Here is a 26,936-nt window from a genome sequence, read left to right on the forward strand (position 1 = left end):
GTTGTCAGGCCAGAGAGGGGAGTTAACATATTCATGTGTGCATCCATTGAAGTCATCAGTGAGCCTCTGCTTCCTGCTCTAAGCCCCTGACCCTTTCCCTGTGCCCGCTGATTGTGTATGCATGTGCTTTTGTGTTGTGTGTGGTGTTTGTGTGTGTCTGTGTGTGAGAATAATAGATGAGATTGATCTCATCCTCACTGAGATGATGTTATCTGTGAAGCCAAGCCTTACTATGCTACTGCAGCAATTCCACACACACAACATGCACACCTAGAGGAACTGTTTATATGTAGAATCCAATATCAATCTTGAACCACTTAAAGGTATAATCCTTAAAGTCCAACTGAAGTAATTTTTGTAACATATATACAGTATCTGCTCTTTTAATGACTTCCTGTGTTTACATATTATATCTATCTTTCGATGATACCTGAGTTTGATACAGCTAATTAACCCTTGCATGAAGCTTTAATGACGGCTCTCTATCATAAGCAGAGCAGACGGTCATTAGAGACAGCAGACCGCTCGCTACATAAGAGCATCAGACTCAGAACAACAACCCACGTTAGTATTCCTGCTAAACTCGCCTTCTTATAGACATAACAGACGTAAAGCAGGTATTGTCCTGCACCTTAACTTTACGAATGGGCGACAACAATCACATAACAACATAAACAAATGTCACTTCACACTCAACACTGTGCTCTCTTGCGGTCCTGAGCAGTTAATGGTAGTTAACGGTTTTATTGAAAATGACTAATAACAATATCTCATGGATTTCTGGTCTGTTTTGATTTTTTACTCTTCAGTGTGCTGCTGTTAGCGACGAGCTGTACCAAGCATGCCATACAGCGATGAAAAAGTGTATAGGGATCCCTCATAACATAGTGTGTAAATAACACACTGTCTGCTAATACTAATAAATAAATAGCTCACACTCAACACAGCCCTTCAATTGGTCTTCAGCAAGTGAGAATTCAATCGGATGAAGACTTGTTTAGAAAATGTTTGGAAAGACATGTATACATACAGGCATAGACTCCTTCCATCTGTAAATGTACCTTGTTCAGTTTAGCAGCTGGTGGGTTATTCTCTCCGTTATCTCTCTCTACACGCCCTCTGCCCAGGACATGTATAGGCTACAGTGTAGGTTTACTGTGTCTCATGTTTCCTATGGTGTAACACCGGCACTCTGCTAGCTGCTGTCAATCAAACTCACACACAATCCTTCAGCCAGCTGAGACTGAGAGGGAGCATTTCTATATCTTCCATTTTATTTTAAACACTATTTTAAAATGCAAAAAGGGATTTCAGTTGGAGTTTTGTCATGGTTGATGTAGCTGTCTATCTTGGAAGCATCAATACCACATTAAACACTTGTTGAATAGTTCCTCTGTTAGAAACACAACAGAAGAGTTCCTTCTTTACCAATGCAGTTTTCAGAAATACTTTAGTGAATAATAATTGCAACCTTCACAATAAAAGCCACCCCGTGTTTCAACATTTGAATGCTTTTAATGTGAAATAGCAGCAGTAGGAAATATTCAGTTAGCATTAGCAGTAACTTAAATACAGCTCTGATGGACGTCAGGAGAGGGAACAGTAACGTTATCAATGAGATGCATCATTTTCCTGTCAAACTCTTGTGCTTAAATGGCGGACTCTGCCACTAACAATGAAAACAAGTGGGTAAAAGGATAAATACAGAAAATAAATATAGTACAATTGAATGGGAAATGGTGACCTTAAATGGGGCTTGATATCATGAAACGTTCAACGGTTATAACTTTAAGCTAATGAACTGAGCCAGCAGATACTGTTAACACCCTGATGAATGCACTTGAGCAAAAAAGCACTTATGTTATGTTTAAAACAAGTGTTTTGAGACAGTTAAAATATTTCCAGTATTTGTGGTATAAAAATTCTTACAATATTTACCTTCGTAGTTTATATATATATATACTGTAAGAATCCTTGTTCTACAGCACAAGAATTCAAGTCACTCTCTCAGTATTTACAAGTCTTAGAAAAGTACTTATCATACATTGTTCATCCTTATGTTCTTTATTGCTTATGATTCATGATGTACAAAACTAAAGAAAACTCTAAAAGAAACAACAAAGTAAAAACATAATATACTGTACATCAGCAGGTTGATCGGACTCTGTGTCACCATCAGAAATCCCATATTGGACACACACACACACACACACACACACACACACACACACACACACACACACACACACACACACACACACACACACACACACACACACACACACACGTACAATGAGGACTGTTCGGTCTCTGCGGCTCCGTCACTTTTCAGGACATCTGCAGCTCTACTACCACTACACACAAACTGATCTGGAATAAGCGGGCTAATGATATTTTCTCCTCTTTCTCATAATGTATGAATGTACCAGAAACACGCACACGTGTCAATAGATGACAGGAGGAAGAGGGGAAAAGCTACAATGCAACCCCTTCCTCTTATTCATCACTTGCTTGCACCAGCCATATCCAGACCACTGCCCATGGAAATGATTTTCTGAACAACAACGCGTCGATTGCTTTGAACTCCACAGCCACAAAATGCTCCACTTTTCTCTAGCGGCCACATTTAAAAGCTGCAGTGACTCTTCTCAACAAAAATCCTCACAATTTCACACCACTTCTTACACAAATGTCCTTTTTCACAAACTCAGGTATAGACTCTTGAGTCCAGGCATTGTTGTTAATACCTCTGCATACAACTTCTAGCCCCTTCACAGATTATTACACTCTGCTTGGACACTTCTGTGTGTGCAATAAAACATGAGTTTACACACATATTACAAGCCCTCTTCTTCTTAGATCAGTGGTATTTTTACTCTGTCCTATGATCTGCCTGGGACACCAGGATACACACACACACACACACATTCCTCTCATCCTTTTTGAAAAATAACTCTGCTGTCCTGCTGCTTCTAAAGGACTGACATTTTCTCTGCTAAATAGCTCTATATTTGTCAGCAGAGTAAAACTGACATTCAGCCGAGCAACATAGCTGCTGTTCCCCAATGGGAAGCTCTGTGTTTAAGGATATGTTCAGGTATGTAGCTATGAGGTCACGTTCTTGTAGGTCAAATGTCTTTTTATGAATGTGACGTAACTTAAGAAGGATTGACACCAGCAATCCGCAGGTCATTTCAAAGGCCTGTACACCTCTAAGCTTCCCCTTGAACAAATAATCTGATAATGACAGCCAAAAGATTTAACAGATAAATCATGTGTCCAGGTGTGTGTATGTGCTTGAGTGTGTGTGCTGGCATTGTGTGAAAGCTGATGACAGTGTCAGATTGAGGACGGAGGAGAGGATGTAGTGATGCATGGTAAGCGAGACCAAAACAGGAGTGTTAATGTTCCCCGGGCCCGCGGCTCTGACTTTAGCTGTGCCCTTGAGATTTATCGTGCATGTGTGTGGGAGAGATTCGGTGTTTGAGTGAGGGAGGAAGTATGTGTCCGTGTAAATGTGCGTCCGCAGGCTCTGGTGTGACACATTTAGATTACAAATTACCCTTCTATAGTAAAATAAAATAAAAATGTTGGTGTCTCTTATGCATCCACATATGGATATACTGTCACATAAACCAAGCTGGAAATAACCAGACACACACACACACGCTGACACACACACCCTGCCAAGCCCTCTAGAGACTTATAATTTCACCATGCCCATTCATCCGGGGCATTTACAGCCATTCAGCTCATAAAATGATAGAAAGCCTGACTATCAATCAGTCTTTCAATACAGATGCTAAATACATCAATCAGGATGAATTCCCGCTTCTGATGGCGACCCCGCTCTTTCTCCACCCAACCTCTATCCGTTGTTTGTCGTTTATCTTCTCTAACCGCCCATCTGTCCCGTTACTTACGGGGCGGAAATGGAGCATTGTGGAGGAGGAAGGGTTTGGGTCAGTCCGGGCTCATGAATCACACGTCCAAGCTGATCACAGTGATGCTCTGTGATCGCTCTGACCTTCAGTCACACAGTCACGCATACATGAACACGCACAATACTACCACTTCTATACTGACTATATGTGCTCAACTGTAACTAGAAGTCAATCAAGCGAGGCTCCCAGTCACATAGAGTAGCGTCATCGTTAGCTATACGTCTGACTCAATGACCCTGATGCTGTCTTCTTGTACAGCCACAAAGAACCTGCCCCACTTCCAACTACAGTTTGGAGTCACGATGAAAAACTACTGCAGGGTGGCTCGCAGCACAGGAAAGCATAACACAACACACAGAAACATGAAGTTAAACACACAGTACACACAAGATATGATACAGTCACTTAGTGTCGCTATTAGTAGACTTCTTCTGTCCATCTTACAGAGGACTGAGCTTAAAGAGTAACTGGAGTAACACCAGACTGAAAAGCAGTGCCCTGTCTGATTGATAATAATAATAGGTCTGTTTCACCTCTGACCACCACAATAAGTTTCCATCCACCATTGCACATTTACATTTCAATAGAACACGTGAGTAGAACTTCTGGGGAAATAAGTGGAGATATTATATCACAAACAAGATGGCAGCAGACTAAAAACACCAGATACGTTTTGACAGATAAAGATAATTTGTGATTAACCCAAACCCAAAACCCAAACCCAAACTTCCTAAATGGTTAAGTTGCATCTAATCACTCTTTATCTCAGCCTGATTAGTTTCAGTCGATGGAAATGGCATTCATTTGCATTTTCTTTAGCAGATCTTTCTGGAAATGTAGTTAATTTTGCGCAGTATTTGGATGGAAACTTGGAAGTGATGTAACAGTCTACTGATACACCCCTGAGTACACTTCTACATCACAAGGTAGAAACCCGCCAAAAAGGTTTTCAGGGGGGTGTTAAACTGCCATTTAAAGATACCCTGCAGAGTTTTCATGTCAATTAAGACAATGTATGTTTACATTCAGAATTGATCACATAAACGTAATTGTTTGTATCCTTGAGGCTCACAAATATGTTGAAAGCATTGAAACAAGCGTTGCTTACATCCATGTGACCTCAATGATTGATGCTCCAGTGCTTAAAATCTCAACAGGGTGCCTTTAACTGAAATACTTAAAGGATAATCCTACCAGCAGTGACTTGTAGAAGTAGTTCATTCTTAGTTTTTACATTCAAATGATTTGATCATATCCCAAACTGTTTCTGGACAGATTCTGTCTACAGGAGACGACAGTGACTGTTCACTATTTCAAGTGAGTTGCCAAAAGGCATTCGGGGAAATCCCATCTTAATACCGAAATGTACTCGTTTTCCTTTTTTATTGTAGCGGAGATAAGGCATCACTCTCTTTGTGACCCCCAATACATGTGTGTTTGTGTGTGTGGCTCATGTCTTTTTATAATCACCATTTACAGAATGTTACTCAAGAGAGGTTACATCCGCCCACTCACAAAAACCAGCATCTCCGTGGAGAATCTGTGCTGATATAGGCAGTGAGTGTATGTGTGTGTGTGTGTGTGTGTGTATGCGTGTGTGTGTGTGTGTGTGTGTGTGTGTGTGAGTGTGTGTGTGTGTGTGTGTGTGTGTGTGTGTGTGTGTGTGTACAGGGGTTATTGCTCTCAATAATCTCAGAGGTCATTCTGCACTCCTGAAGTGAAGGCATAGTCCTCCTTATTGCTGTCTCTGTCTGTCTCTCTTTCTCTCTTTCTGTCTCTCTCTCTCACACTCACTCACTCACTCTCACACACACACACACACACACACACACACACACACACACACACACACACACACACACACCCACACACACACACACACACACACACACACACACATACACACACACACACACACTTTCTGTCCAATATGGTGAAGAGCATGCTGCGTTATCTAAATCTGTGACAAAGAGAGACAGTCAGATCTGGGTTTATCTTGCTCTCAGCGTCCTCTCATCACTTCTCGTTCTTCCTCTCTGTCCTCATGTTGTTAGACATCAGTCTGTCACACCTGCATGTTAGGCTTGCTCAGATCCCCATTCCCCTGGTTCCCTCCTCCTCCTCCGCCCATCCCTCCCCTGTCATCCTCATCATCGCTGTCCAGCTCCTCGCTCTTCCTCTTGCTGTAGCGCTCGTACAGCACCATGAGCACGCCCATCACCCAGGCCGACACCGTGCCGGCGGAGAAGATGACGAAGCCGATGGCGATGAAGAAGAGGTAGTCCCAGTAGCCCAGGCCTTGGTGGCAGTCTGCCCGCAGCTGCATGCCGACCTCCGCCAAACGCTGGCCCGCCAGCTCTGGGGGACTGTGGCAAACCGTCTGGCCTTCATCTGTAGGTGAAGAGGAGGGAGGGCAGGGAGATAAAAGAGAGGAACAAAGAGAGAAGAGATTAATGGTGAAATATGTAGTATAAAAGAGAGCAGTGGCAGAGAGTAATCAGTATATATGTTGAAGATGAAGGGCAGAATTTCAGGAGAGACAAGGGAGTAAAAAGGTAATTACTCTAGAGGAAAAGGTGTGCAAAAAAAAGATGCCAGAACACCCACACACACACACACACACACACACACACACACACACACACACACACACACCACACACACACACACACACACACACACACACACACACACACACACACACACACACACACACACACACACACACACACACACACACACACACACACAAACAGCCGTTAACAATGCAGTGATAACCTTTGTGATAAATGATCCCGAGAGACACTATAGATTTCCTCTGGGTAATGTAGGTCTTTGGTGTCTAGGGCATCATTATTATGCTGCACACACACTCTCACACACATGCACAGAAAGGTGACTAGACTTGACTGCAAGGCTCTGGCACACCAACCCTCCCACCCCCTCATGCACATCATTATACACTAACAAATCACTCTGCAGCAGTGGGGAGATAAGGAGAGTGTTTTCTCTCACAAAACATCTGCCGTTCATAATGAGGAATATGATAATGAGTGACTTTGGACCACAAGGGGAGGCAGAAATACTACAAGCTGTTTGAATGCTGTTAAATGTTTATTTATGCCGTTTGATGATTCGCCACAGAGACCTCTAAGGTCACGGGCGGCTGCAGAAGCTGGTCAGGATTTAGTCATCAGCGCTTATTGTGGCCTGCTGCGTGTTTTCTGTGACTTTGCAGCATTAGCATAAACAGTGCCCTCCCATATATTAAAAAGCGTGAATGCAAAGTGTTCAAAAGACAACAGAAGCGGGCTCTGTATGTAGTGTGATCAGAGATAAGCAGCATACAGTCAGCAGCGCTGTTTTCTATCAGTTCATCTGACTTCATCTCTCGTTACCAGCTATTTCCCACACTCCCGCCCTCCATGCATGCCTAATTGTACTTGCACTACCCAAGAGGAGACGTTTTTTTCAAGCTGGGCACAGCGAGAGAGATGAAAGAGCGGGAAAGAGAGATAGGACTGAAAAGAGGGGAGTAAAAGAGAGATGACAGACACAGGAAAAGACAGATTGAAAGGATGTCAAAGGAGGACCGATTTGGCCACATTTGCGTCCACATGCATTTAAAAAAGAGACAGATTCAGTGAGGCTGTCCTCAGAAGATGAGAGAGGAGGGAAAAGAAAGGAAGAAGACAGTATCTGGCTGCAGTCATGTCCGCTGATGGATAATGGCCGTTAACAATGTTAATTAAACTGCACTGATCTACCAATAAAGCCAAAGGTCTGAACATTGAACTGAGCGATGAGAGGAGGATGAGGAGACTAGTCAGATATGATCTATACTTCTCCGACTACTTGCCAAGTCTTTGTGAGCGGTTAAAGGCAAAAGCTGAGGCTGGAAATTGTGAAATTATAATAAAACCAAGGAATCTGTACATAGCACAAATGTAATTTAAACCTTATCCAAATATCCTTCGTCACAAATTGAGCTTACATCGACTGTTACCCCACGATAACCCTGAGACAGATTATTCAACTGTATGTATGCAAGGGTTCAAAAATACTAATTAAACCAACCTGTTGTTTTCCCCAAGGTCTTTACAAGCCTGTCGTGGAAAACCTCCACAACATCTGCAGGGGTTTGATAAGGTTTTAAATCAATACCGACTTAACGATTGTCTCACCGGGGGGCTTTGTCTCAGATTTAAGGAGACAAGATGTTCTGATGCTGTCGCTGTGATGGTTTGTGACGTGATGGTGTGTGTACTAATGCCGGTAGAAGTAAATGACTGTCGACAGAATTACAGCAAGAGGATCATGTGATCTGCTTTAGTGCGTGCATCCATCTTTCCCTGTCCAGGCACAGATAGCAGGTGGGTATTAGGTTATTAAGTTAGCAATTAGGAACATTATGGAGGTCGTTAAGGGGATTAGTGATTGTGATGCACTCGGATTAATGGACAGTTATTCAGAAGAAACAGATGTTTGTTTGTTTGTAGCCTTTATTTAACCAGGTGAAAGCCCCTTGAGATCAAAAGATCTCTTTTTCAAGGGTGACCTGCAGGACATTAGTTACACATGTAACATAAAAACAACAGAACAACAATAAGGATGACATACAACATAATTTACAGGGTACAGTTTACAAACTCTATTTACAGAGACAGGTACCATGAGTATCAAACAGCATGTCAGCCAGCTGAGTTTTAAAATGATGCAGGGGAACCAAAGTGCTCATTTTTTAACATGTTTGCAGACTGTTCCAATTTAGTGGAGCTGCACAAACTGAGGATGAACCTTAGCCCAGATTTAACCGCCCCTCAGTACGAGGAACAACGTGCAGCAGCTTCCCCAATCGGCCACTTTCTATTAATCTTCTGCGCCACTGTTTCTTTCTTTCTGTATTTCAGCGAAGTTCCCCAAGTAAAATGGGAACAAAAGATGATCCTGCATGAAATCATCAATAATTATGGAAAATACTAAAAGTGGTGGCTGCATGCTGCCGAGTGGTCACCAAGATAAAGATCCTAATAAATGACACATGCCTATTATCATTCAGTGGTTAAGCCTCTCAATTGGGACTCATGAGTGATAATCAGTGTTGGAAGTACATTTACTAAAGTACTGCACTAAAGTACAATTTTGTAGGTACTTACTTGAGTATTTTCCATTTTCATGCTACTTTTGGAGTCAAAAATACTTTTCACTCCATAACATGTACTTTTATTTAGTTTGCAGATAAGATTATGCTTACAAAATTTAAATCCACTGATACATTGTGAAGTATAATCATAATTACAATGTAGTGTTACAAGTTAAAATTAGTAATAAATACCTGAATACATCTCTGATTATGATACAGAATATGATATCATAGATTAGAAAACTATAAAGTAACTAACTATTATTACATATTTTAAGTACATTATGATGTAAAGTATTGAATGCAGGAGTTTAACTTGTAACAGAGTCTCTAAACTGTAGTATTGCTACTTTTACTAAAGTCAAATATATGTAGTTCTTATTCCAACACTGGTGATGATGACTCTTGTAGAAATTGAGCAGGTGCCTCTCTACATCTAATTTGTAAACAATCTTCTGGTTCTCCTTTATGGAAACAAGTAATCAAAAGTACCGGTGAGTGGCTTCATGAATCACTGCCAACATCTCCCCAGATGGGTCTCCAAACCAGAAGCATTACCTGGCTTCATTAAAGGGTTGCTCTCCGCCTTTTCAAAAGAAAATACGCTGCCCAAGTTTTTGTTCTTTTAATGGTGTTTGTTTGATTGTTAAAATGTTGGTATATTTGTATTAGATATTTTGATGTTGTGTTCAGGTGCATTGTTGTCTTGCAAGTGGATTGCAAAGCATTCTAATGAACCTGCTCACGCCTCTCTCTTTTTATTTCTCTAATGGTTCTCTCTATTTATTTTCTATTTTCCCTCTCTGCATCCCCATCAGCTCTGTCCCTCTGTCACTGTCTGTTACCATCTGTGAATGTCTGCGCTGGATAGCTGATCCGTTCGCTCTCATTACCCGGCCAAGCTGGCCTCAGGACAGGTGTGAGGTTTTTTCTTCTCTATGCTGGAGCAGTGAGCTACAATCAGTGACTGTACAAACACACACAGGTCCCTCGGGGTGTTTGGATCTCACCTCTTTCTCCTCAATCAATGTTCCCTGCACCTTGCGACAATTCAGACTATGTCCACAGTTGTTGGCTGCATGTTACTGCTCTCTAGCCTCCTCTGACATATCTCTAAAACAACTGTAATAAAAATGCCTAAGACAAGTAAACCCTGTCTCTCTTTCTCACCTTAATGTTGTTACCCAGCTTGTCGGTGTTGTCCTCAAGACAATTTCTCTTGAAGAATATTTGTTTTGCCTTTACACAGCTTGAAATGAACCAAACTGCCTATTTAAGGAGTCCAGATCAACCAGAGCCTATTCTGCTCTAATTGGTTAGCTGACTGGCTCTGTTGTGATTGGTCAATCTCTTAGAGATGTCCCACCCCTTAGCCTATCACGTACAATGTGTTGGAGTGCTAGCCAATAGAAGCGCGAGTGTTACAGTGATGTCATTATGTTACGGAGGTAAACAATGGAGTCCAATGGAGGTGTTTTAGGCAGGGGGGGAGTGTGTATGAGAGAAACACATTTATACATTTATTGTTTATTAATTTAACATTGAACATCTATGTTTTAAATGTTCTTTAAAGAGTGATGGAGGAATCTAATCTGAACGAATCATAGTTTATTGATATTTCCATTAAGATACATTTTTGGGCTTTTTTGCTTTATTAAGAGACAGATAGCTGGAGGGAGGATAGATAGAGAGGATGACATGCAACAAGGGTCCGCAGATTGGATTTCAACCCAGTGTCATTTCTATGAAACAGTCTTAGCACATGTCCTGCCCAATATTAAGACTTTTTGGCCATCCTAGAATTTATACATTTTATACATTTTGGGGATCTGGGTCCTTGCTCAGAGGCATCTCAGTAATGCACCAGAGGGAAACTAGTCCCTCTATAGGTACCAGTCCACACTGTACTTGTTTCACTCTGAGATTTACCCCGGTGACCTTCAGGAACCCAAGCCAAGACACATCCGACTGATCTACTGCGTTCCTATACGAGAGTGTATGCCAGTGTCGGCCAACTCCAGCTAAAATGTGCCCCTATTTCAACTTGCCTTGGCACTTATTCAGTATGCTTACAGAGAATTAAAACAGTCATAAACTTCCTGCATATGCAGCACTTACAGTGAAATATGATTTTATAAATACCAAATTAGAATAAGTTGAGTGCCTCAGAAACTAAACTGAATGATATTTTCAAGAGACTGTGTCGAGTCAGAAACTCAGAGAGCGAGTGGAAGACAGAGATAAAAATGTGTGTGTTCTCTTTGTTACCGCAGTCTAGCTACAATGTGCAATATAATTCAAGCAGTTTCAGGACAGTGGCTGCAGCATTGAAGAATTCACACTTTTTTGCATGCATGCTGCACTGCAGTTTCAATATTCCTCCACCTTGAACAAGCACTGGCCAGAAAATGCTGCAGCATAGATTGATACAGGATGGCAACTACTCTGCCCTTTCATGATCAGATAGGTCTTTGGTCTTTGGCAACAATAATCTTCTCTTGGCCTACGCTTATTCACTGTCAGTGTTACGCCCTCTCAAGGGGGAGGAGAGGAACGACGCACACACCAGTTGGATTTGGTAAATAATTATAGGAGGTTTATTTTCACTGTAAACAATATGAGGTGCGAGCACACGGCCACCTATAAACAAAAGCCAAAACGGCGCAAGTCCGGTCGGCACCAATGAAATGTGTTTCCCTACATTAAAGGCGGGTGGATGAGAAGGGGTTGAAAATCTAGAATCCCCAGATGCGCGCCGCTCGGAGTCTAACTCCAGCTCCCGTATCCGGATTCTGACTTCCTGATTGGCTTCAATTTTCTTTACCTCCAACTGAAACTGATACTGCTTATCCTGCTCCCTGTCTTTTGCCTCCAACCGAAGTCGTGCGAGACGGACTTTGAGCTTACTCCCTTCCCGGGAGTCTGGACTGTCAGGAGACAGTGGATTAGGACGAGGAGACGTGAGCAGTGCTTCACACGACCCGCCCTCCTCGCCATTCCTCCTCTCTCCGTTTTTAAAGGTGAGCTCTGTCTCATGCCTCGGGTTTAACAACTCTTTAGTTAGGACATTGGACACAGTAAGCTCAGCAGGTACAGCCAGTACCAATAATCCCTTTCTCACCAACTCATCCACTACCACAGCCTTCAACTCTTTCTTTAACAAATTCCGCCCGGCCGTGAGACTGAAATGTTGTGCTATTTCCTTTAAATCGTCCTTACGACACCGGTCCACCTGCTCCTGTGTCGGACAGACTAAAAATGACTCCAAGTCGAAAAGTGCCATACTTAGGTACACTGCCCACACTCTACCAAAATGCTTACAGCTATTTTTAACCACCTGTAACCCCAAGAACGTTAATAATTAGATCCTGGACGAGTCCCCATGTATGTTACGCCCTCTCAAGGGGGAGGAGAGGAACGACGCACACACCAGTTGGATTTGGTAAATAATTATAGGAGGTTTATTTTCACTGTAAACAATATGAGGTGCGAGCACATGGCCACCTATAAACAAAAGCCAAAACGGCGCAAGTCCAACAAAGGACTAAACAAAAGGAGGACTCTAACAAAACGGAGCCTGACTATGTATAAAAGGGGAGTTTTACAACAACGCAAAGAGGAGCTGTTCCAAAAACAGCTTCCGGAGCATATGCGGGCTCAGCAGAGTACAACCTAATACACACAGAACAGACTGAATATACACACTAAACTAACACACTAATCTACACACTAAACTAACACACTAATCTACACACTCTGACAGCAGTCAGGAACACAGTTAGCTCGTAGCGCTACAAAGTCACGGTAACCCAGTTGAGGCGTCTGCTCTACACAGCAGACCCTCCCGAATGAAGTGTGGCCGCTGACTTTAAGGTCCTCCTCCGGAAGGTGCGCCGAACGCTGAAGAGGGATTGGAGGACGTCAATCCAATCGGCTCTTCAGTTCGGGGGCGGGACAGCCAATGTCACCTAAGGAGCTTCGCAGCTCATTTGCATACACACACACACAGTTAACAGAGCAGAGGACTGTCGTCCGTAACAGTCAGACTCTAGTTGGGGAAGTTGTCTAGTCCCTGCTTTCTCGTACAACAGCAGGATGCAGAGCGTGTGTTTATCTATCTGTTCTCCTTGTGCTGTCACCCATTGAGCTTCTGTTGTGCGTAGCAGCACTGTGTTATTGTAATATTCCCAGGGTTGTGGTCAGTGTGACACTATGTGGCCCGTGACGAAAAGCAGGAGGCCGGACACAAAGCCCTGCAGCTGTGTGACACACCACAGCCCAGAGGCTATTAGGACAAAAATAGTACTAGGAAATGAAGTGCAGATATCAGAGGCATAAACACACTTAACTTATTTAGGACCACACAAGGGACAAGCACTCAGGCATTACACACAAGCAGAGCGTTCCATTAAAATGTGAATTGGGACCGAAATGTTTTTCTTCTTTATCTAAAAGAGAACGCATTCCAGTGAGCCCAAATGTAGGTGTTTATGTGTGTGTGCATACATTTGTGTGTGAGTGAATCTCTGAGTCGCTGCCACCGCAGCGGTGCGATGCGGTCTCTGTATAAAATCATCAGCCGGAGGCTTTCCAAGCTCAGCACTGACACACTGACAGAGAGCAGGGCTCATCACCATCAGGACTGTTTACCATTCATGGCTGAAGACGTCACGCACTATTTTATGAACTTCCCTCCTTATTCCTCCGACACTGCCACATGATACTTAAAAAAGCACTGAGCAGCTGAATAACAATAATTTTCAGGTTTTTCAGACTACACTGTGAATTTAAAAACATTCATAGGGTACGCAGGAGTTCAAATCTGGTTCATTGTTTGCATTTAACGCTCATGTCTGCATGTACACAGTCAGAGCCGGCCCGACCCATTAAGCGACATAAGCGGCCGCTTAGGGCCCCACAGCCACTCCCTTTTATCAGGTATGTAGAAAGTACAAAACCATAACAAATTGGGCCAAACTATAACATAACATGTGTAAGGAGTGTTTTAAAGTAGTTGTGTGAAATATTGAGTGTGTTATTATTACGTTTTATCAGCTTGGGCTAATGTGTGTGATAGCCGAGAATGTGTAACGTCTACATGGTTACATGAACAAACACTGCGTAGCGCGCATTTGCCTCCATCTTGTGTATTGTGTATGGACACAGTTATATGTCAATTATATAATCTTATCAATGATATTGTGGTAATTAAGAAGTTTCATGATTGAAATACAGTGTTAATAGCTGTAAGAGAATATTTTAATCCGATCTGTGTATTTAGAGGTTCTCAGTCTTTCTTGCATGTTCCTGCAAGTAATTTCAGGAAGACACAGGTCAAGAGGTCTTCTGCCTTTCCTGTGGGGGAGGGGTTTGGGCACATGAGAAGTTGCAATACAAACAGGCCTTTGTTCCGATGTCTGGTACTGATTAGGGAAAAGGCGGGAATATAGATCCCTCCTCTTTTAATGTATAGATCTGTGCTGTGGTCCTTTGTCTCCAGAGTTTGCTTGGTGTCTCATAAAGAAGTTGTGAATATACCTTGTGAATTCTCCGGCCGTATTATACTCTCAATAAATGCCAGTGTTTGACTAAGGCGAATCCAGCTTCCATTCCTTTCACGAGCATTGGCTCAGCATTGATAACAGAAGTTTTCTTCACAATAGCCAAGTTGTATGTGCTATTGAAAGGTGTTGCATTTGTTGAAATCTAACTTTGACTCTTGTCAAAATTCTTCCCTTTCAACCCATCTTCACTACAACTAGGGTGGACGACGACGTGTGGTGGTTCAATAGCTACGGTGAGGGACTTGTATACAATCTGAGGTCAACTACGGGTGCCAGGAGAGTTACGCTGTCTCATCTGCAAAGTGAAGGTTCTACATTACATTGACAATGTCCACAGGAAAAGAGATTGAAAAAAGGACAGAAAACAAAATCTCAGTACACCGTCGCCGTGATAAGTATGTTTAATTAATTTCGTTAATATGCCTAGATTGCCTACTCTCAAAGTCATGTATTATATTATTGAGTCAATAATATAATACATTAACCGTGCTTTACCTGAACCTCATCATGACACTAGAGAGGACGGCAGCATTGTAATTTCCCGTGTTCAGTGAATGCAACAGAGGCAAGACACCAGACCAACCTGAGAGTTTAATAGAAATAAACACGTCTTTTTGGCTGACAGGTAACTATCCTGTGAGCTGTGACAATGTTTAAAATAAACTGTCAGTCGGACTCAGAGTTTTTGAAGATGGACATAAGAAAACATTTTCTTAAAAAAGACGACAATTCTCAAGTGGTGGCTCACACAACAACCCCAGAGCCACAGGTAAACAAGGTAGGCCTATGTAAATGTCAGTAAACTTCCAAGTTATGCGAACATGTAAGCAAAGCTAAAAAAAATAATGTTATATTAGCAAGTAGCTATAGCTAGCCAGATATATTAAATAACCACTTTGTCATACAATCTAAATGTTATGTTTTTTAGCGTTACCTGGTGATTTCAAAGAAAGCTCTCTGGGAAATGTTGACTTACTGTTCAACATGAAGCTAGAAGCTACCTTACCTACCACAGTTGATTCGGAGTCCTGTCAGTTAAAGTGTTTCATAGTTAGCTTAGCTAAGCATCAACCAAGCACTGAAATATATGGATGTTATGTGACAGTATTTCTGAGAAAAAGTCAGCTGAAATGGTGGCATAGTTGCCACTGCTTTATGTGTCAACAGCATGTTTGAACGTATTTGCAGCAGTAAATGTGGCTGTTTGGCCACTGACGTTGCCATAACAACACCTGAATTTAAATGTGCAACCTCTTTTTGTGACAGATTTTTGCAAGAAATTATAATTCTTCTGAATGATATTCCTATTGACAGCTAGTTTCTATATGAACATTATGAGATGGACAGCTAGAAAGAATAAATGAAAAACAGGTATGAAATACTATATGACAAAACAAGAATACAGTGAGATTTGTAAAAATATAAGAAAAAGAAAATCTGTTTACAGTTCTGTTTCATATGGGTGTTGAGAGATGTATCCATAGATCTCTTCATTTTGCTCTCCAACTGCACCAGATTGATGCTTAACTTCAATATTTAAAAACAAATCTTCCCGGGGGAGCATGCCCCCGGACCCCCCTACAGGAGGTTAGGTCCACGGTGTTTACATGTTTATTTATACAATATGTGTGCTTATACTAACATCATAAGACATAAGTTGGTTCCGTGTTGTGTGTAGTGAGAACGCGCTATGGGGGCCCCCCAAGCCAAAGCTTGCTTTGGGCCCCCAAAAGTCTAGGGCCGGCCCTGTACACAGTATGTTCACATTAGACACGTATACTGATGATCAGAGCTGTGAGGTATTAACCTGCGAGGCAGAGAGCCTGTCCTGTGAACTTGGAATAGAGCTATTTATAAGCAGATTAATTATGCCGATGCATATGGTAATCAGTGTGGCTGTGGTCTCATGTAGGGGGGGGAGTCGGAGGTAGCCGACACAGGGGCTCATCATCGCTCCTGCAGGCGCTCTGTAGCTGACCTTGACCGCTGACCTCCAAGTGGAGGACGCTTCTGAAAATGGGTATAATTAATGAATAAGGCTACGATTTGAATCAATATACTGAGGTTACATTTCAATATATTGGCAACCCTATAAACAAGGAGCTACATTGAGTTAATCTTAATTAAATCTAACTTAATTTAGATTAACAACATTTTGTGTTTCTACAGTTTGCCTTGCCATAGTTGCAGCAAAATATATATAAAAAAATGAATAAGCCATTGTCATTACTTTCTATAGTTGTAATATCTTGACTCTCAGTATAATAAGCACTTCCTTGTGTTGTCCAGATGCAATGCAGCGCTGATTCTGGTCTTAACGTCTGCACCAATGTAGCATGTAACAGTAATGTGTTAAATGTATATGAGAAGTGTAAATATGTTTTTCTTCAAGTTTTTACTGAGGATATGAGACATGGGCTGGTCTTCCCTATTTAGATTTTCTGTACAATATGAGTTTTGACATATTGTATATTGATCTTTTGATTCGTTTTTACAGCCTGTGGTTTTAGTAAAGAGATGCTGTTGATTAATGTGAGGAATATGACACCTGACAAAGTTGACAGGGTCCTCTTTCTATACGCACCAAGTGCATTAGTCAACATTTTGTAATAGAAATATGAGATAAAGACTCTTAAATGTAATGCTGAAACAATTGTAACAGTATAAAATGGACATAAACTCAAACATATTTAAAAGACGACTGCTTGAAAGGAGCCTGTGATATAAGATGTATGACTTTTAAAGCCCCTGCTTTCAAAATGAAGCTCAAGTACTTGGCCGTTTAGCCAGATAAACGCATCATACAGGGGTTGGCAAAGACTAAGAATAGCTGACCTTCTCTCCATCACATCCACTAGGGCTGAATATCGCACGCCTTCTGATTCCTCTCCTCTCAAATATGGCATTAGTCAGATTACCACCATCCTTCTTTCCATCATTTCTCCATACGATCCCTTCTTCCTCTGGCAGAGGATGAGTGAAGGGAGAAAGTGAAGGTCAGATAGCAACAGCTCTCTCTTTTCTCTTCCTTTATCATTTCTCTTATCAGTCTTTATCACCTCACACTCTTCATTCCCTCTCTGGCACGTTTAGCACGCATTCTCCCTTCAACCCTTATCACTCCATTCCCTTCTTCTTCTACCTCTTTACATTTTCTCTCAGTTTTGCTCTGTCATCTTCGCACTCTCCGCTCTCTTTTCTAACACACACACACACACACACACACACACACACACACACACACACACACACACACACACACACACACACACACACACACACACACACACACACACACACACACCACTCAGTCTCGTGAACTCAAACTCACACACACCTGAGCTTTCTCCCCTCTGTGCCTCAGGTGATCACATCTCAAACACACCCACACAGGCATCCCATCAATCTTCGAGCTCGCACCGCGAAATGCACAGAGACATAAAAACATACACAGCCTGCACTACAGTACAAGTAGGCCAGCTGAATTCGATATGCTTCCCCACACCAGATGGGTCTGAGGAATAGTTCCAGCTGATAAATAATGTATCATCTACCTGTATTAAATTGAATCGATGCCTCCTTGTCATAATGAGTGTTTTAATGGATTTGAGTGACAGATCTGGGGCACAGACCAATTCCTTTGTACCCTGTTTTTTCTCCTTCCTCTCTGTATCTAAGTCCATCTTTTTCTGTTTGCCCACATTTTCAATTCTCTCTGTCTTATATCATATTTTTTTGTCATCTATTATTTTGTCACGTTATTTCAGCCTTCTCATCTCCTCTCTGAAGAAATCTAAAATTAACTTTCATTAAGATAAATCAAGTTCAATCGGTGTAAAAACCTGTCATTCCTCCTGTTTCTGAACCTGCAGACCTCTGGTTCTCTTTCTCTTATTATGAATATTTAACTCCTGCCCGGTGCGTCCCCTCTGCCTTGGCTCTTTGCCTCCGGTGTGTGAGCTGTCCAGGGCACAGACGGGCAGCCAGAAAAACGTTCCCCAAAAACTGGAGCCATAACACCACCGACTCTGCTATAGCCCAGGACAAGCCCCTTACATCCTGTGTTTGTAATTCAGGTACTTGTCAAAAGCGACCTACAGTGAGTGCGGGAGGTCCTTCGACAAGCTGAATTCCTTTTACGACAAAGAGTTGGGTAAATTCCCGGAGTATAGACAGGTGATAGAGAATATTTGAAGGTGTTCAGGACAGGAATATCTGAGTTTTTACAGAGTTTAGACTAACATTTTTTTAAATTGTAAATCTACTGTACGGTCATCACAATAACCAAGGCAGGGTCATAGGTCTTCCCTATTTAGATTTTCTGTACAATATGAGTTTTGACATATTGTATATTGATCTCAGTTTTAAGACATTTCTGTTAATAATTAATATGAATATTGCATCATGTTTTAAAGACTTGTCCTCCCTTTTGATTAGTTTTTACAGCCTGTGGTTTTAGTAAAGAGATGCTGTTGATTCATGTGAGGAATATGACACCTGACAAAGTTCACAGGGTCCACTTTCTATACGCACCAAGTGCATTAGTCAACATTTTGTAATAGAAATATGAGATAAAAACACTTAAATGTAATGTTGAAACAATTGTAACAGTATAAAATGGACATAAACTCAAACATATTTAAAAGACGACTGTTTGAAAATGTAAAATTGTAAATCTACTGTACTGTCATCACAATAAACAAGCCAGGGTCACATCAGGCTGACTGCCAACCAGTAGCCATTACCTTCAAGGAGCCCTTTTCTCTGATTAAGTGGCATTTTGAGTTTTTTTCCAAGCCACATGAGAGAGTTACGTAACAAAACTCCAAAGAAACCAAATCATTTTCATCCAAACCAACTGCAAAGTGTAAAAAAGCTAAATTATTTAAAAGGCTGTGTCAAAGGATTTGGTCATGGTTATCTAGAACAAACTACTGACATATATTGATATTTATTATCTTATTTCTCTTTTATAAATAAGTAAACCTGAATCGTTGTTATTTTTTGTCTGCTGAAGCTGAAAACAGCTCTATGAGCATCTTGAGTTGCACCTTCGACAGGTACAAAATGAGTTGTAACTCATTATAAAGTTCTGTAAAGCCAAGGAAAACTGCAAATGTAGGTGATGATTATCTGAAGGTTCAAATTGTGAAATTGTTTTCAAATTCTAATTTGGTAGATTGCTGTCATAAGTTATAAGATATATCGAGACACTGATCGCAACTCAGACTGAACATTCTAAATGTCTGGATTCTCTGTACATCACTCACATCCCTGCTGTTAGATCGCAGGACACTCCCAATCACTACATGCTCTAACACACACACACACACACACACACACACACACACACACACACACACACCACACACACACACACACACACACACACACACACACACACACACACACACACACACACACACACACACACACACACACACACACACACACACACACCCCCCATTCACTCTGTTAACCTGGCTCCTGGTTTGTTTATAGTGCCATATCGATATGTGCTTGGTGAATCAAGAGATGACGTGTGTGTTACAGTGGTGTGCGTTCCTGATAGATTAAAGATCAAACTCCCCTGGTCACATTTGAAACTTTATAGGGTAGTGTGATGGCAAATACATGCTGTGATTGTGTAGATATTCGCTTGGACCTTAACCAGGGGAAGGCGGAAAAAAAAACCTCAACTGTGGGAGTGTTGTGTCACTTACGATTCAAAAGCCCTTCTCTCAAAATATTGTTCTGATGTTTTTGGCAGAAATATGTTTGTGTAAGGACCGGGCTTTGGTGGGATGAATAACAGAGCAGAGTGCCCACAGTAAGTGTGAGTGAATGTGTGTGTACCAGTTTCTGAGCATACTTCACTGAGGTTTGAAAAGTTTAGGTGGATCACAACTTTGGGGAGCTGCTGCATTTAAGTGGCCTTCCTCTTAAGCTCCAATTGTGTCTTGTATTTTAATCTCATCCATTTCCCACAGGCCCCAGCCTCAGGGTCTCCCTTAACCTATAGATCACACACTGACTCACACACACTTAACTGGAATGAGTCACTCGCACACACACACACACACACACACACACACACATACCCACACATACCCACACACACACACACACACACACACACACACACACACACACACACACACACACACACACACACACACACACACACACACACACACACACACACACACACACACACACACACACACACACACACACGTACGTTGTCCTAATGGGAGCATATGAGTCCAGCTTTTTTGAGCACCATCATTAACCATCTGGACTGAAAGGGCAAAGCACAAGACGGTGGAGGCACCAGAGCGCACATGCACATGCTGTTTATGTCTATGTGTGTGTGTGTGTGTGTGTGTGTGTGTGTGTGTGTGTGTGTGTGTGTGTGGGTGTGTGTGTGTGTGTGTGTGTGTGTGTGTGTGTGTGTGCGGATACGAGGGCCTAGCCATTAAAAAAACAGGTAAGAAAAGGACAGAATTCTCCTCAGCATTATTTGTGCCTTCAGGACCCTGAAAGACATTGCAGTAAGATTGATGGGGTGTATCGACAGCTATTAGAAGCAGGGACACAAACCTCACCTGCTTAGGACTAAGCTCAATTAACATTTACCATCAAAGATCATCTGAGCTGAGAGGCCGATTGTTGATGATTTCTTGGGACACTTAATTAAATTCCCTGCTGTTAAAGGGATGCTTTCCAAGTAACACAACTGATTTATTGATGTAAACCTCCGACATTATTGAGACGTGAAGGGCAGTTTGAAGGGATTGTATTGCAGTAGGGGGAGCAGGGGAATGAAATCTTCAGATTGCTCTGGCTCTGAGGTTAAACCATTAACTCTTTGTGTTTGTTTGTGTGTATATGTCTGCATCTGACTCTGGGAAGTGTACATGGAAGTGCAATAGTGCAATAAGTGGCCCACCATCAGGGCCTAAATTGACCAAGTGCCCATAATCAAATTATCTAAATGAGATGATGTAACAGTAACAAATGATAACCTTGAAGCTTCTCTGGCACAACGTCTAAACAGAGAAACGGTTTGTTTACTGGCCAGAAAACCGAGCCAAACTACCAAGAGACCACCTGCAGGAGGTCAGACTGCTGCGACCTGAACAGGGACAGGCATCAGCTTACAGGACACGTTTTGGCAAAGCATGCAGAGGAGTTTCTTTTTTACTATTCTTGGCAGTCACTGCCAGTCCTTAATGGTCATTAAAAATTAAAAAGTAAATCATCTTTTTTTGATAAATTCACCCTCAATGCCTCCATCCATCCTCACCTTGGAACTTGAAGCCCTCTATCTGCACCCACAGGCAGAGGTCCTCCGTGTCACAGTCGCAGCTCCAGGGGTTTCCGCTGAGCCCCAGAGACCTCAGAGCAGGCAGGGCGATCAGGCTGCTGATGTTCAGGGCCGTCAGGTTGTTCCGGCTCACGTCCAGCACCTGCAGAGCCATGTTCTCCGAGAAGGCATCCGGGTGGATTTCCCCCAAACACGGGTTATCCGTCAGCCGCAGCATCACCAGAGACGCCAGGGGCCCGAAAGTCCGGTCCTCGATCTGCAGCAGGGTGTTGAACGACAAGTCGAGGTAGGCGAGTTTCCGCAAATTCCCGAAGGTGGACTCGGATATCTCTGTTAGAGAGTTGTTGCTGCAGTCCAAATAGACCAGATCGGACAGGTAGTTGAGCTGCAGCGCCGGGAGGTCCCCAATGCGGTTGTTGGAGATGATGAGCTGCCGGGTGGCCAGGGGCAGGTCATTGGGGAACTGGGTGAGCTCCTGCCCAGCGCACTGGACCACCAGCTGGTCGTCGCACACGCATCTATCGGGGCAGCCGGCTGTGAGAGCCGGGGAAGGGGTCACCCCCATCACGAAGATAAAGAGGAAGAGGAGCCGGAGGGACTGGGCGCTGGGCTCGGGCAAGAGACGCATGACGAGGCCGCCCAGAGCGTCATGAACTCCGGCAGAGCTGGACCAGGACTCCCCGGCGCTCTCCGGGCATCCTGCATGGGTCTGAGGAGCTGAGCGAGAGGCGAGATGGCTGCTCTGGGTGCCTGGCTGTCGCTGCCTGAAAGCCTGGCTGCTGTTTATATCCAGACTATCGGTCAGTCACTCACACGCACTCTGGCGCGCCTCGCACGTCGCCACAAGACATCATTTCAGAAGGTGACCGAGAGACGCTTATCGCTCCCTGGGTGAGAATCGCGCAGCTTACCGGACTTTGTCCCTCCTGAGAAGACCACAGAACCGATGAGAGTTGACGATCACCCCGTCGGTGACTCATGTTGGGTCATTAGTTGTCGCCAGCAGAGTGCATTGTTTATTTAGTTTCCAAACAATTGACTTGACATGGGCAACAATTCCTGAATCCTGGATGTAGACTCCACGCTGAAAAATCTCCTGGCTTACATATGTCCTTGACTGTGATGGTGTGAGTGTGTGAGGGTCTTTGGTACACGCTGTCCAGCAGAGAAGTTGCTTTTTTTTCCTCCAGGAGCGCGATGGAAAGCGCGTCCTCCCTCTGCGCGCAGAGCTCTGTGTGTGAGGCTGTGCTGCGCGGTGTGAGACTCTCTCGCTCTTCCCTCCCTCTCTGCCTCTCCATCCACACACACTGCAGCTCTGCACACACACATACTTGGTGTTTGTATTGCACATGAGTTGTGCCAACGGTGTTATTGCAATGGTGATGTCACCAGGTGTAGAAGAAAGAAAAGAGTGTAGAGAAACCCAAAAGCTTTATTTGCACGAATGGTGTGGCCAAAGCAGGTCAATCAACCTTAATATATGATATAAAAGAGGATATACATTTTATAATTACATCACATCTCATTATATCTGATTACATGGCTTCTAATTTAAATATAATGAGTGAAGTATCACTGTTCAAGTCTGCGTAAAATATGTGTGTGAGAGAGAGTGTATGAGTGTGTCGAGCAGCAGCCTCTTAGCCATACACAGATTTAACAAGCCTTATCTCATGTGGTCCAGTGGCTAATTTCTCCTCATTCTGTCCCCCAGCGGCTTGTTGACAAGATAAAGCATTCAAATTGGATTGTGTGTGTGCTTATTAATTAATTATTTTGGCATTCTACAATTTTTTATTTGAGATGTCCCGCAATCAGCTGTTCACATGTTTTGTCTGAACATTGGACGCTGATGGGATGTTGATGTCCACCTCTGTCTTTGCTGCCAACATCTCATCACTTTGTCAATCAATGTGATCAAGAAAAGCAGTTCAAGTTAGATTTTGAATAGAGTTGGCTGATGCATAAAGAAGTTGCCATCCCAACCCTAGATGTTTCATGCCATTGTGTTTCTATGATTATCAGAAATATGAATGATCATGATTATTATTCAAAGAGAACTAAATATTCTTGCAAAAATAGCCTTACTACTGATAATGTATTACCATTTAACAGTTGAATACAATATGAAAAGCCTGCTTTCTTTAAGGGTCAAACTGAGGTCATCCATCTTTCAAAAGCATAACTAAGACCAATTAAACCACTTTTTCCTGTTTTTTCTAAGAAGTTATAACCTTAAGATATTAAGGACAGACATACTGTGGAATATGTTTTTTGGCTTCCTCTATTTGATCCTTTTATAAATACAGCAGCTAGAGCTCACAAATGAACACGTTATACCAGGTTTATTTCATTACAAAACCCCAATCAAATTACACCAAATGCTGCTTTATGGAGGATTATGTGACCAACATATTTTATTTTCATGCAATTTCCCGAGATGTAAAACTATTCCTTTAAAGTATGGTTTCCAATCTGGACTCGTCTCTTTTATGTTAGAGAATAATTCAAGGGGTTGTTAACTGATAATTGGGGGAAGAAATTATAAAAAAGCTACAATTCTACCTCACAAAATGTAATTTACTTTTCACCTCTTTGTGTTTTCCAATGAAAAAATCTGAGAAGGAAAATGCCTTGACTATAGTAATTACATTCAAACAGTGAAGAGTGGACACAATTTAATGTGGTTTGACTTCACACAGAGTTTAGTCTAAACACTTTATGGCCAAGTTAGAATTCTGTACCTTTTTTTCAGTTTAAGCTAAAAAATATTGAACCTAAAGATAGATGGGAAATGTTAAACTATTCATAGCAAAATCATTGGACAGAGGGAATGGACAACATGTTAATTGTGAAAACATTAGCACTTTGATACTGACGGCATCTTATACAAGGCGAGGATATCTTCAGTCTGATACATGATTATTGAAAGAAAGATCCACCGAGTACAGAGCAGAAAATGAGCCCATTTGATCAGTGTCCCTTTCTGCTTGCCCGCCTGCTCCCTCTGTCATGGGTTTGGCGTCTAAATGGCCCTGCTAGATCGTGTTCGCAGATACTCAGATCAGAATCATTAATGTAACTTTCCTCTCTCTCTGCTCCCAACGGTGTCATCTTACAGACATGCTGTTGTGTGTATCCATGTGTATACGTGTGTGAGTTTATACAGTTGTGTGACAGTGACATGCTATTTGGAGGCCTTGAGTTATACGTTTGTGTGGTACCTGGGTGTTATACATCTCTGCATGGATGTTCCTGCCTTTGTGACTCATGATCGTGTGCGTGCGCATGCAGTGTGTGAGCTATGTCTTTATTTTTTAATAAGGGTGTATGCAGTGTCGGCTGTCAACTGAAAGACAGCCGGTCTGATCCCAACCTAAGGGAAAGAGCAACCTGCCATCAGGTGTCCGTCACCTTTGCTTCACACCAATTACATCAAATACGCCATTCCTAAACCTAATAATGACATGTTAAAGTTTTCACTGTCCCTTTCTCTTCTTCCATAGCTATGGCTTCTCTTTCCTTTCCCTTCCTCACTGTGGCTCAGCTTGGTCGTAAATCTTCTCCCCTCTTCTTTCAGGCCGTAAGTCTGACTCCATCCGACCAACTCCATCATTTTAATGTAATTGAACCGAGATTATGATCCTCTATCAGTCACCCAGACTGTCTTTATAGTGGCTGGTCTGTTTGTTTTTATTTTCGCCTATAAGGCTTCAGTGTTGCTATAAAGAAAACTGACAGAAAATTGGTCCAATTAAGTTTGGGATTACCTTTCTACAAGCAAAAGCCTTGCATTTAAATGTTAATGTAAGTACAAAAGTATTAGCATCAAACTAAGGAAACAACTAAAATACTCATTATGCAGCCTGGAACATTTTAGAATGAAACTTATTATACAATTTTTTTAATATACATTTTTGATTCCTTACAATCTATTTAATGTTGCAGCTGGTAAAGGAGGATCTGATTTAATAACTTTTAACATTGCTGGGTAGTTTAAAGTGTTACTAGATTCGGACATTACTCAAGATGTATGGCACAGAGAAAAACAATTTAGTTAATAAGATCAATTAATTGTTTGTGTTGGTCTAATAATGAGGTTTGTTGAGAGAAAGTCAGAGTAACACCATGCATTGATATCTGCCAGTTCTGCAGTATCAGTAGTTTTAGTACAGCCTCTGCTTCTGTACTCTTTATTGACGTTAATGTGCTCACGTGATAAACACATTTGCATCCCCTAAAACAAAAATGTTCTCTTATCTCCATCACTAATCCTCCAACTACAGACACTCATACACACACACACACACACACACACACACACACACACACACACACACACACACACACACACACACACACACACACACACACACACACACACACACACACACACACACACACACACACACACACACACACACACACACCAACACTAACACATGAGAACAAAAATAGCAGTGTTGCACAACTGTTGTTTTCTTCCATGGTTTCACAAGTAAATTACCTCGTTACATAGGTTTAAAACAGCCCGGCCTGAGGGATGTTTATTTTTTATGTGTATAGAGCAAAAAAACATGAATCTAGACTAAGCTGAAAACAGAGAACTACGTGTGTTAGTTTTACAGTATATCTATCTGAAAGTTACAGAATACAGTATTTATTCTACCGTACTATATTTAGTTTTACATTCTGTCTTATCTTATTCTATCTTTTATGTTTGCATCAATATTTTTTCCACATCTTACTTGCACCATTATGTCTATTGCAATAATTTCTTGCACTATTTTATGTTTTCTTGTTATGCTAAGTGTATTGTATGCTGCATTGCCAGATTTGAATTGCCAAAACTATGCTGTAGCTATTGTGCATGTTGCAATAAAGCAATCCAGCCATAAAGTATCTTAATAAAAAGTCAGACACAACGATCAAATAGAGTGCACTGGCCCCGAGCA

General features: G+C 42.0%; 1 protein-coding gene across 1 annotated transcript; it reads right to left on the reverse strand.

Moving 5' to 3' along the window:
- Positions 1 to 5,763: 5,763 nt before the first annotated feature.
- On the reverse strand, positions 5,764 to 23,191 carry LOC117555055 (leucine-rich repeat-containing protein 52-like). Its single transcript, XM_034229734.1, has 2 exons — positions 21,961 to 23,191; positions 5,764 to 6,335 (listed from the first exon to the last, which is right to left on the reverse strand). Exons 1-2 carry the CDS (start codon positions 22,607 to 22,609, stop codon positions 6,010 to 6,012), a joined length of 975 nt encoding a protein of 324 aa, XP_034085625.1. The 5' UTR covers positions 22,610 to 23,191; the 3' UTR covers positions 5,764 to 6,009.
- Between the last annotated feature and the right edge of the window lie 3,745 nt (positions 23,192 to 26,936).

The sequence above is a fragment of the Gymnodraco acuticeps genome, unplaced genomic scaffold (assembly GCF_902827175.1).
Source record: "Gymnodraco acuticeps unplaced genomic scaffold, fGymAcu1.1, whole genome shotgun sequence".
Lineage (NCBI taxonomy): Eukaryota > Metazoa > Chordata > Actinopteri > Perciformes > Bathydraconidae > Gymnodraco > Gymnodraco acuticeps.

Bases quoted from the DNA above. Each gene is read 5' to 3' on its own strand.
- LOC117555055 (XM_034229734.1), bottom strand. From the start codon at position 22,609: ATGCGTCTCTTGCCCGAGCCCAGCGCCCAGTCCCTCCGGCTCCTCTTC. The intron at 6,336-21,960 runs GTGAGGATGGAT...CTTCACCTACAG, and splicing joins AGAGGGCTTCAAGTTCCAAG to ATGAAGGCCAGACGGTTTGC.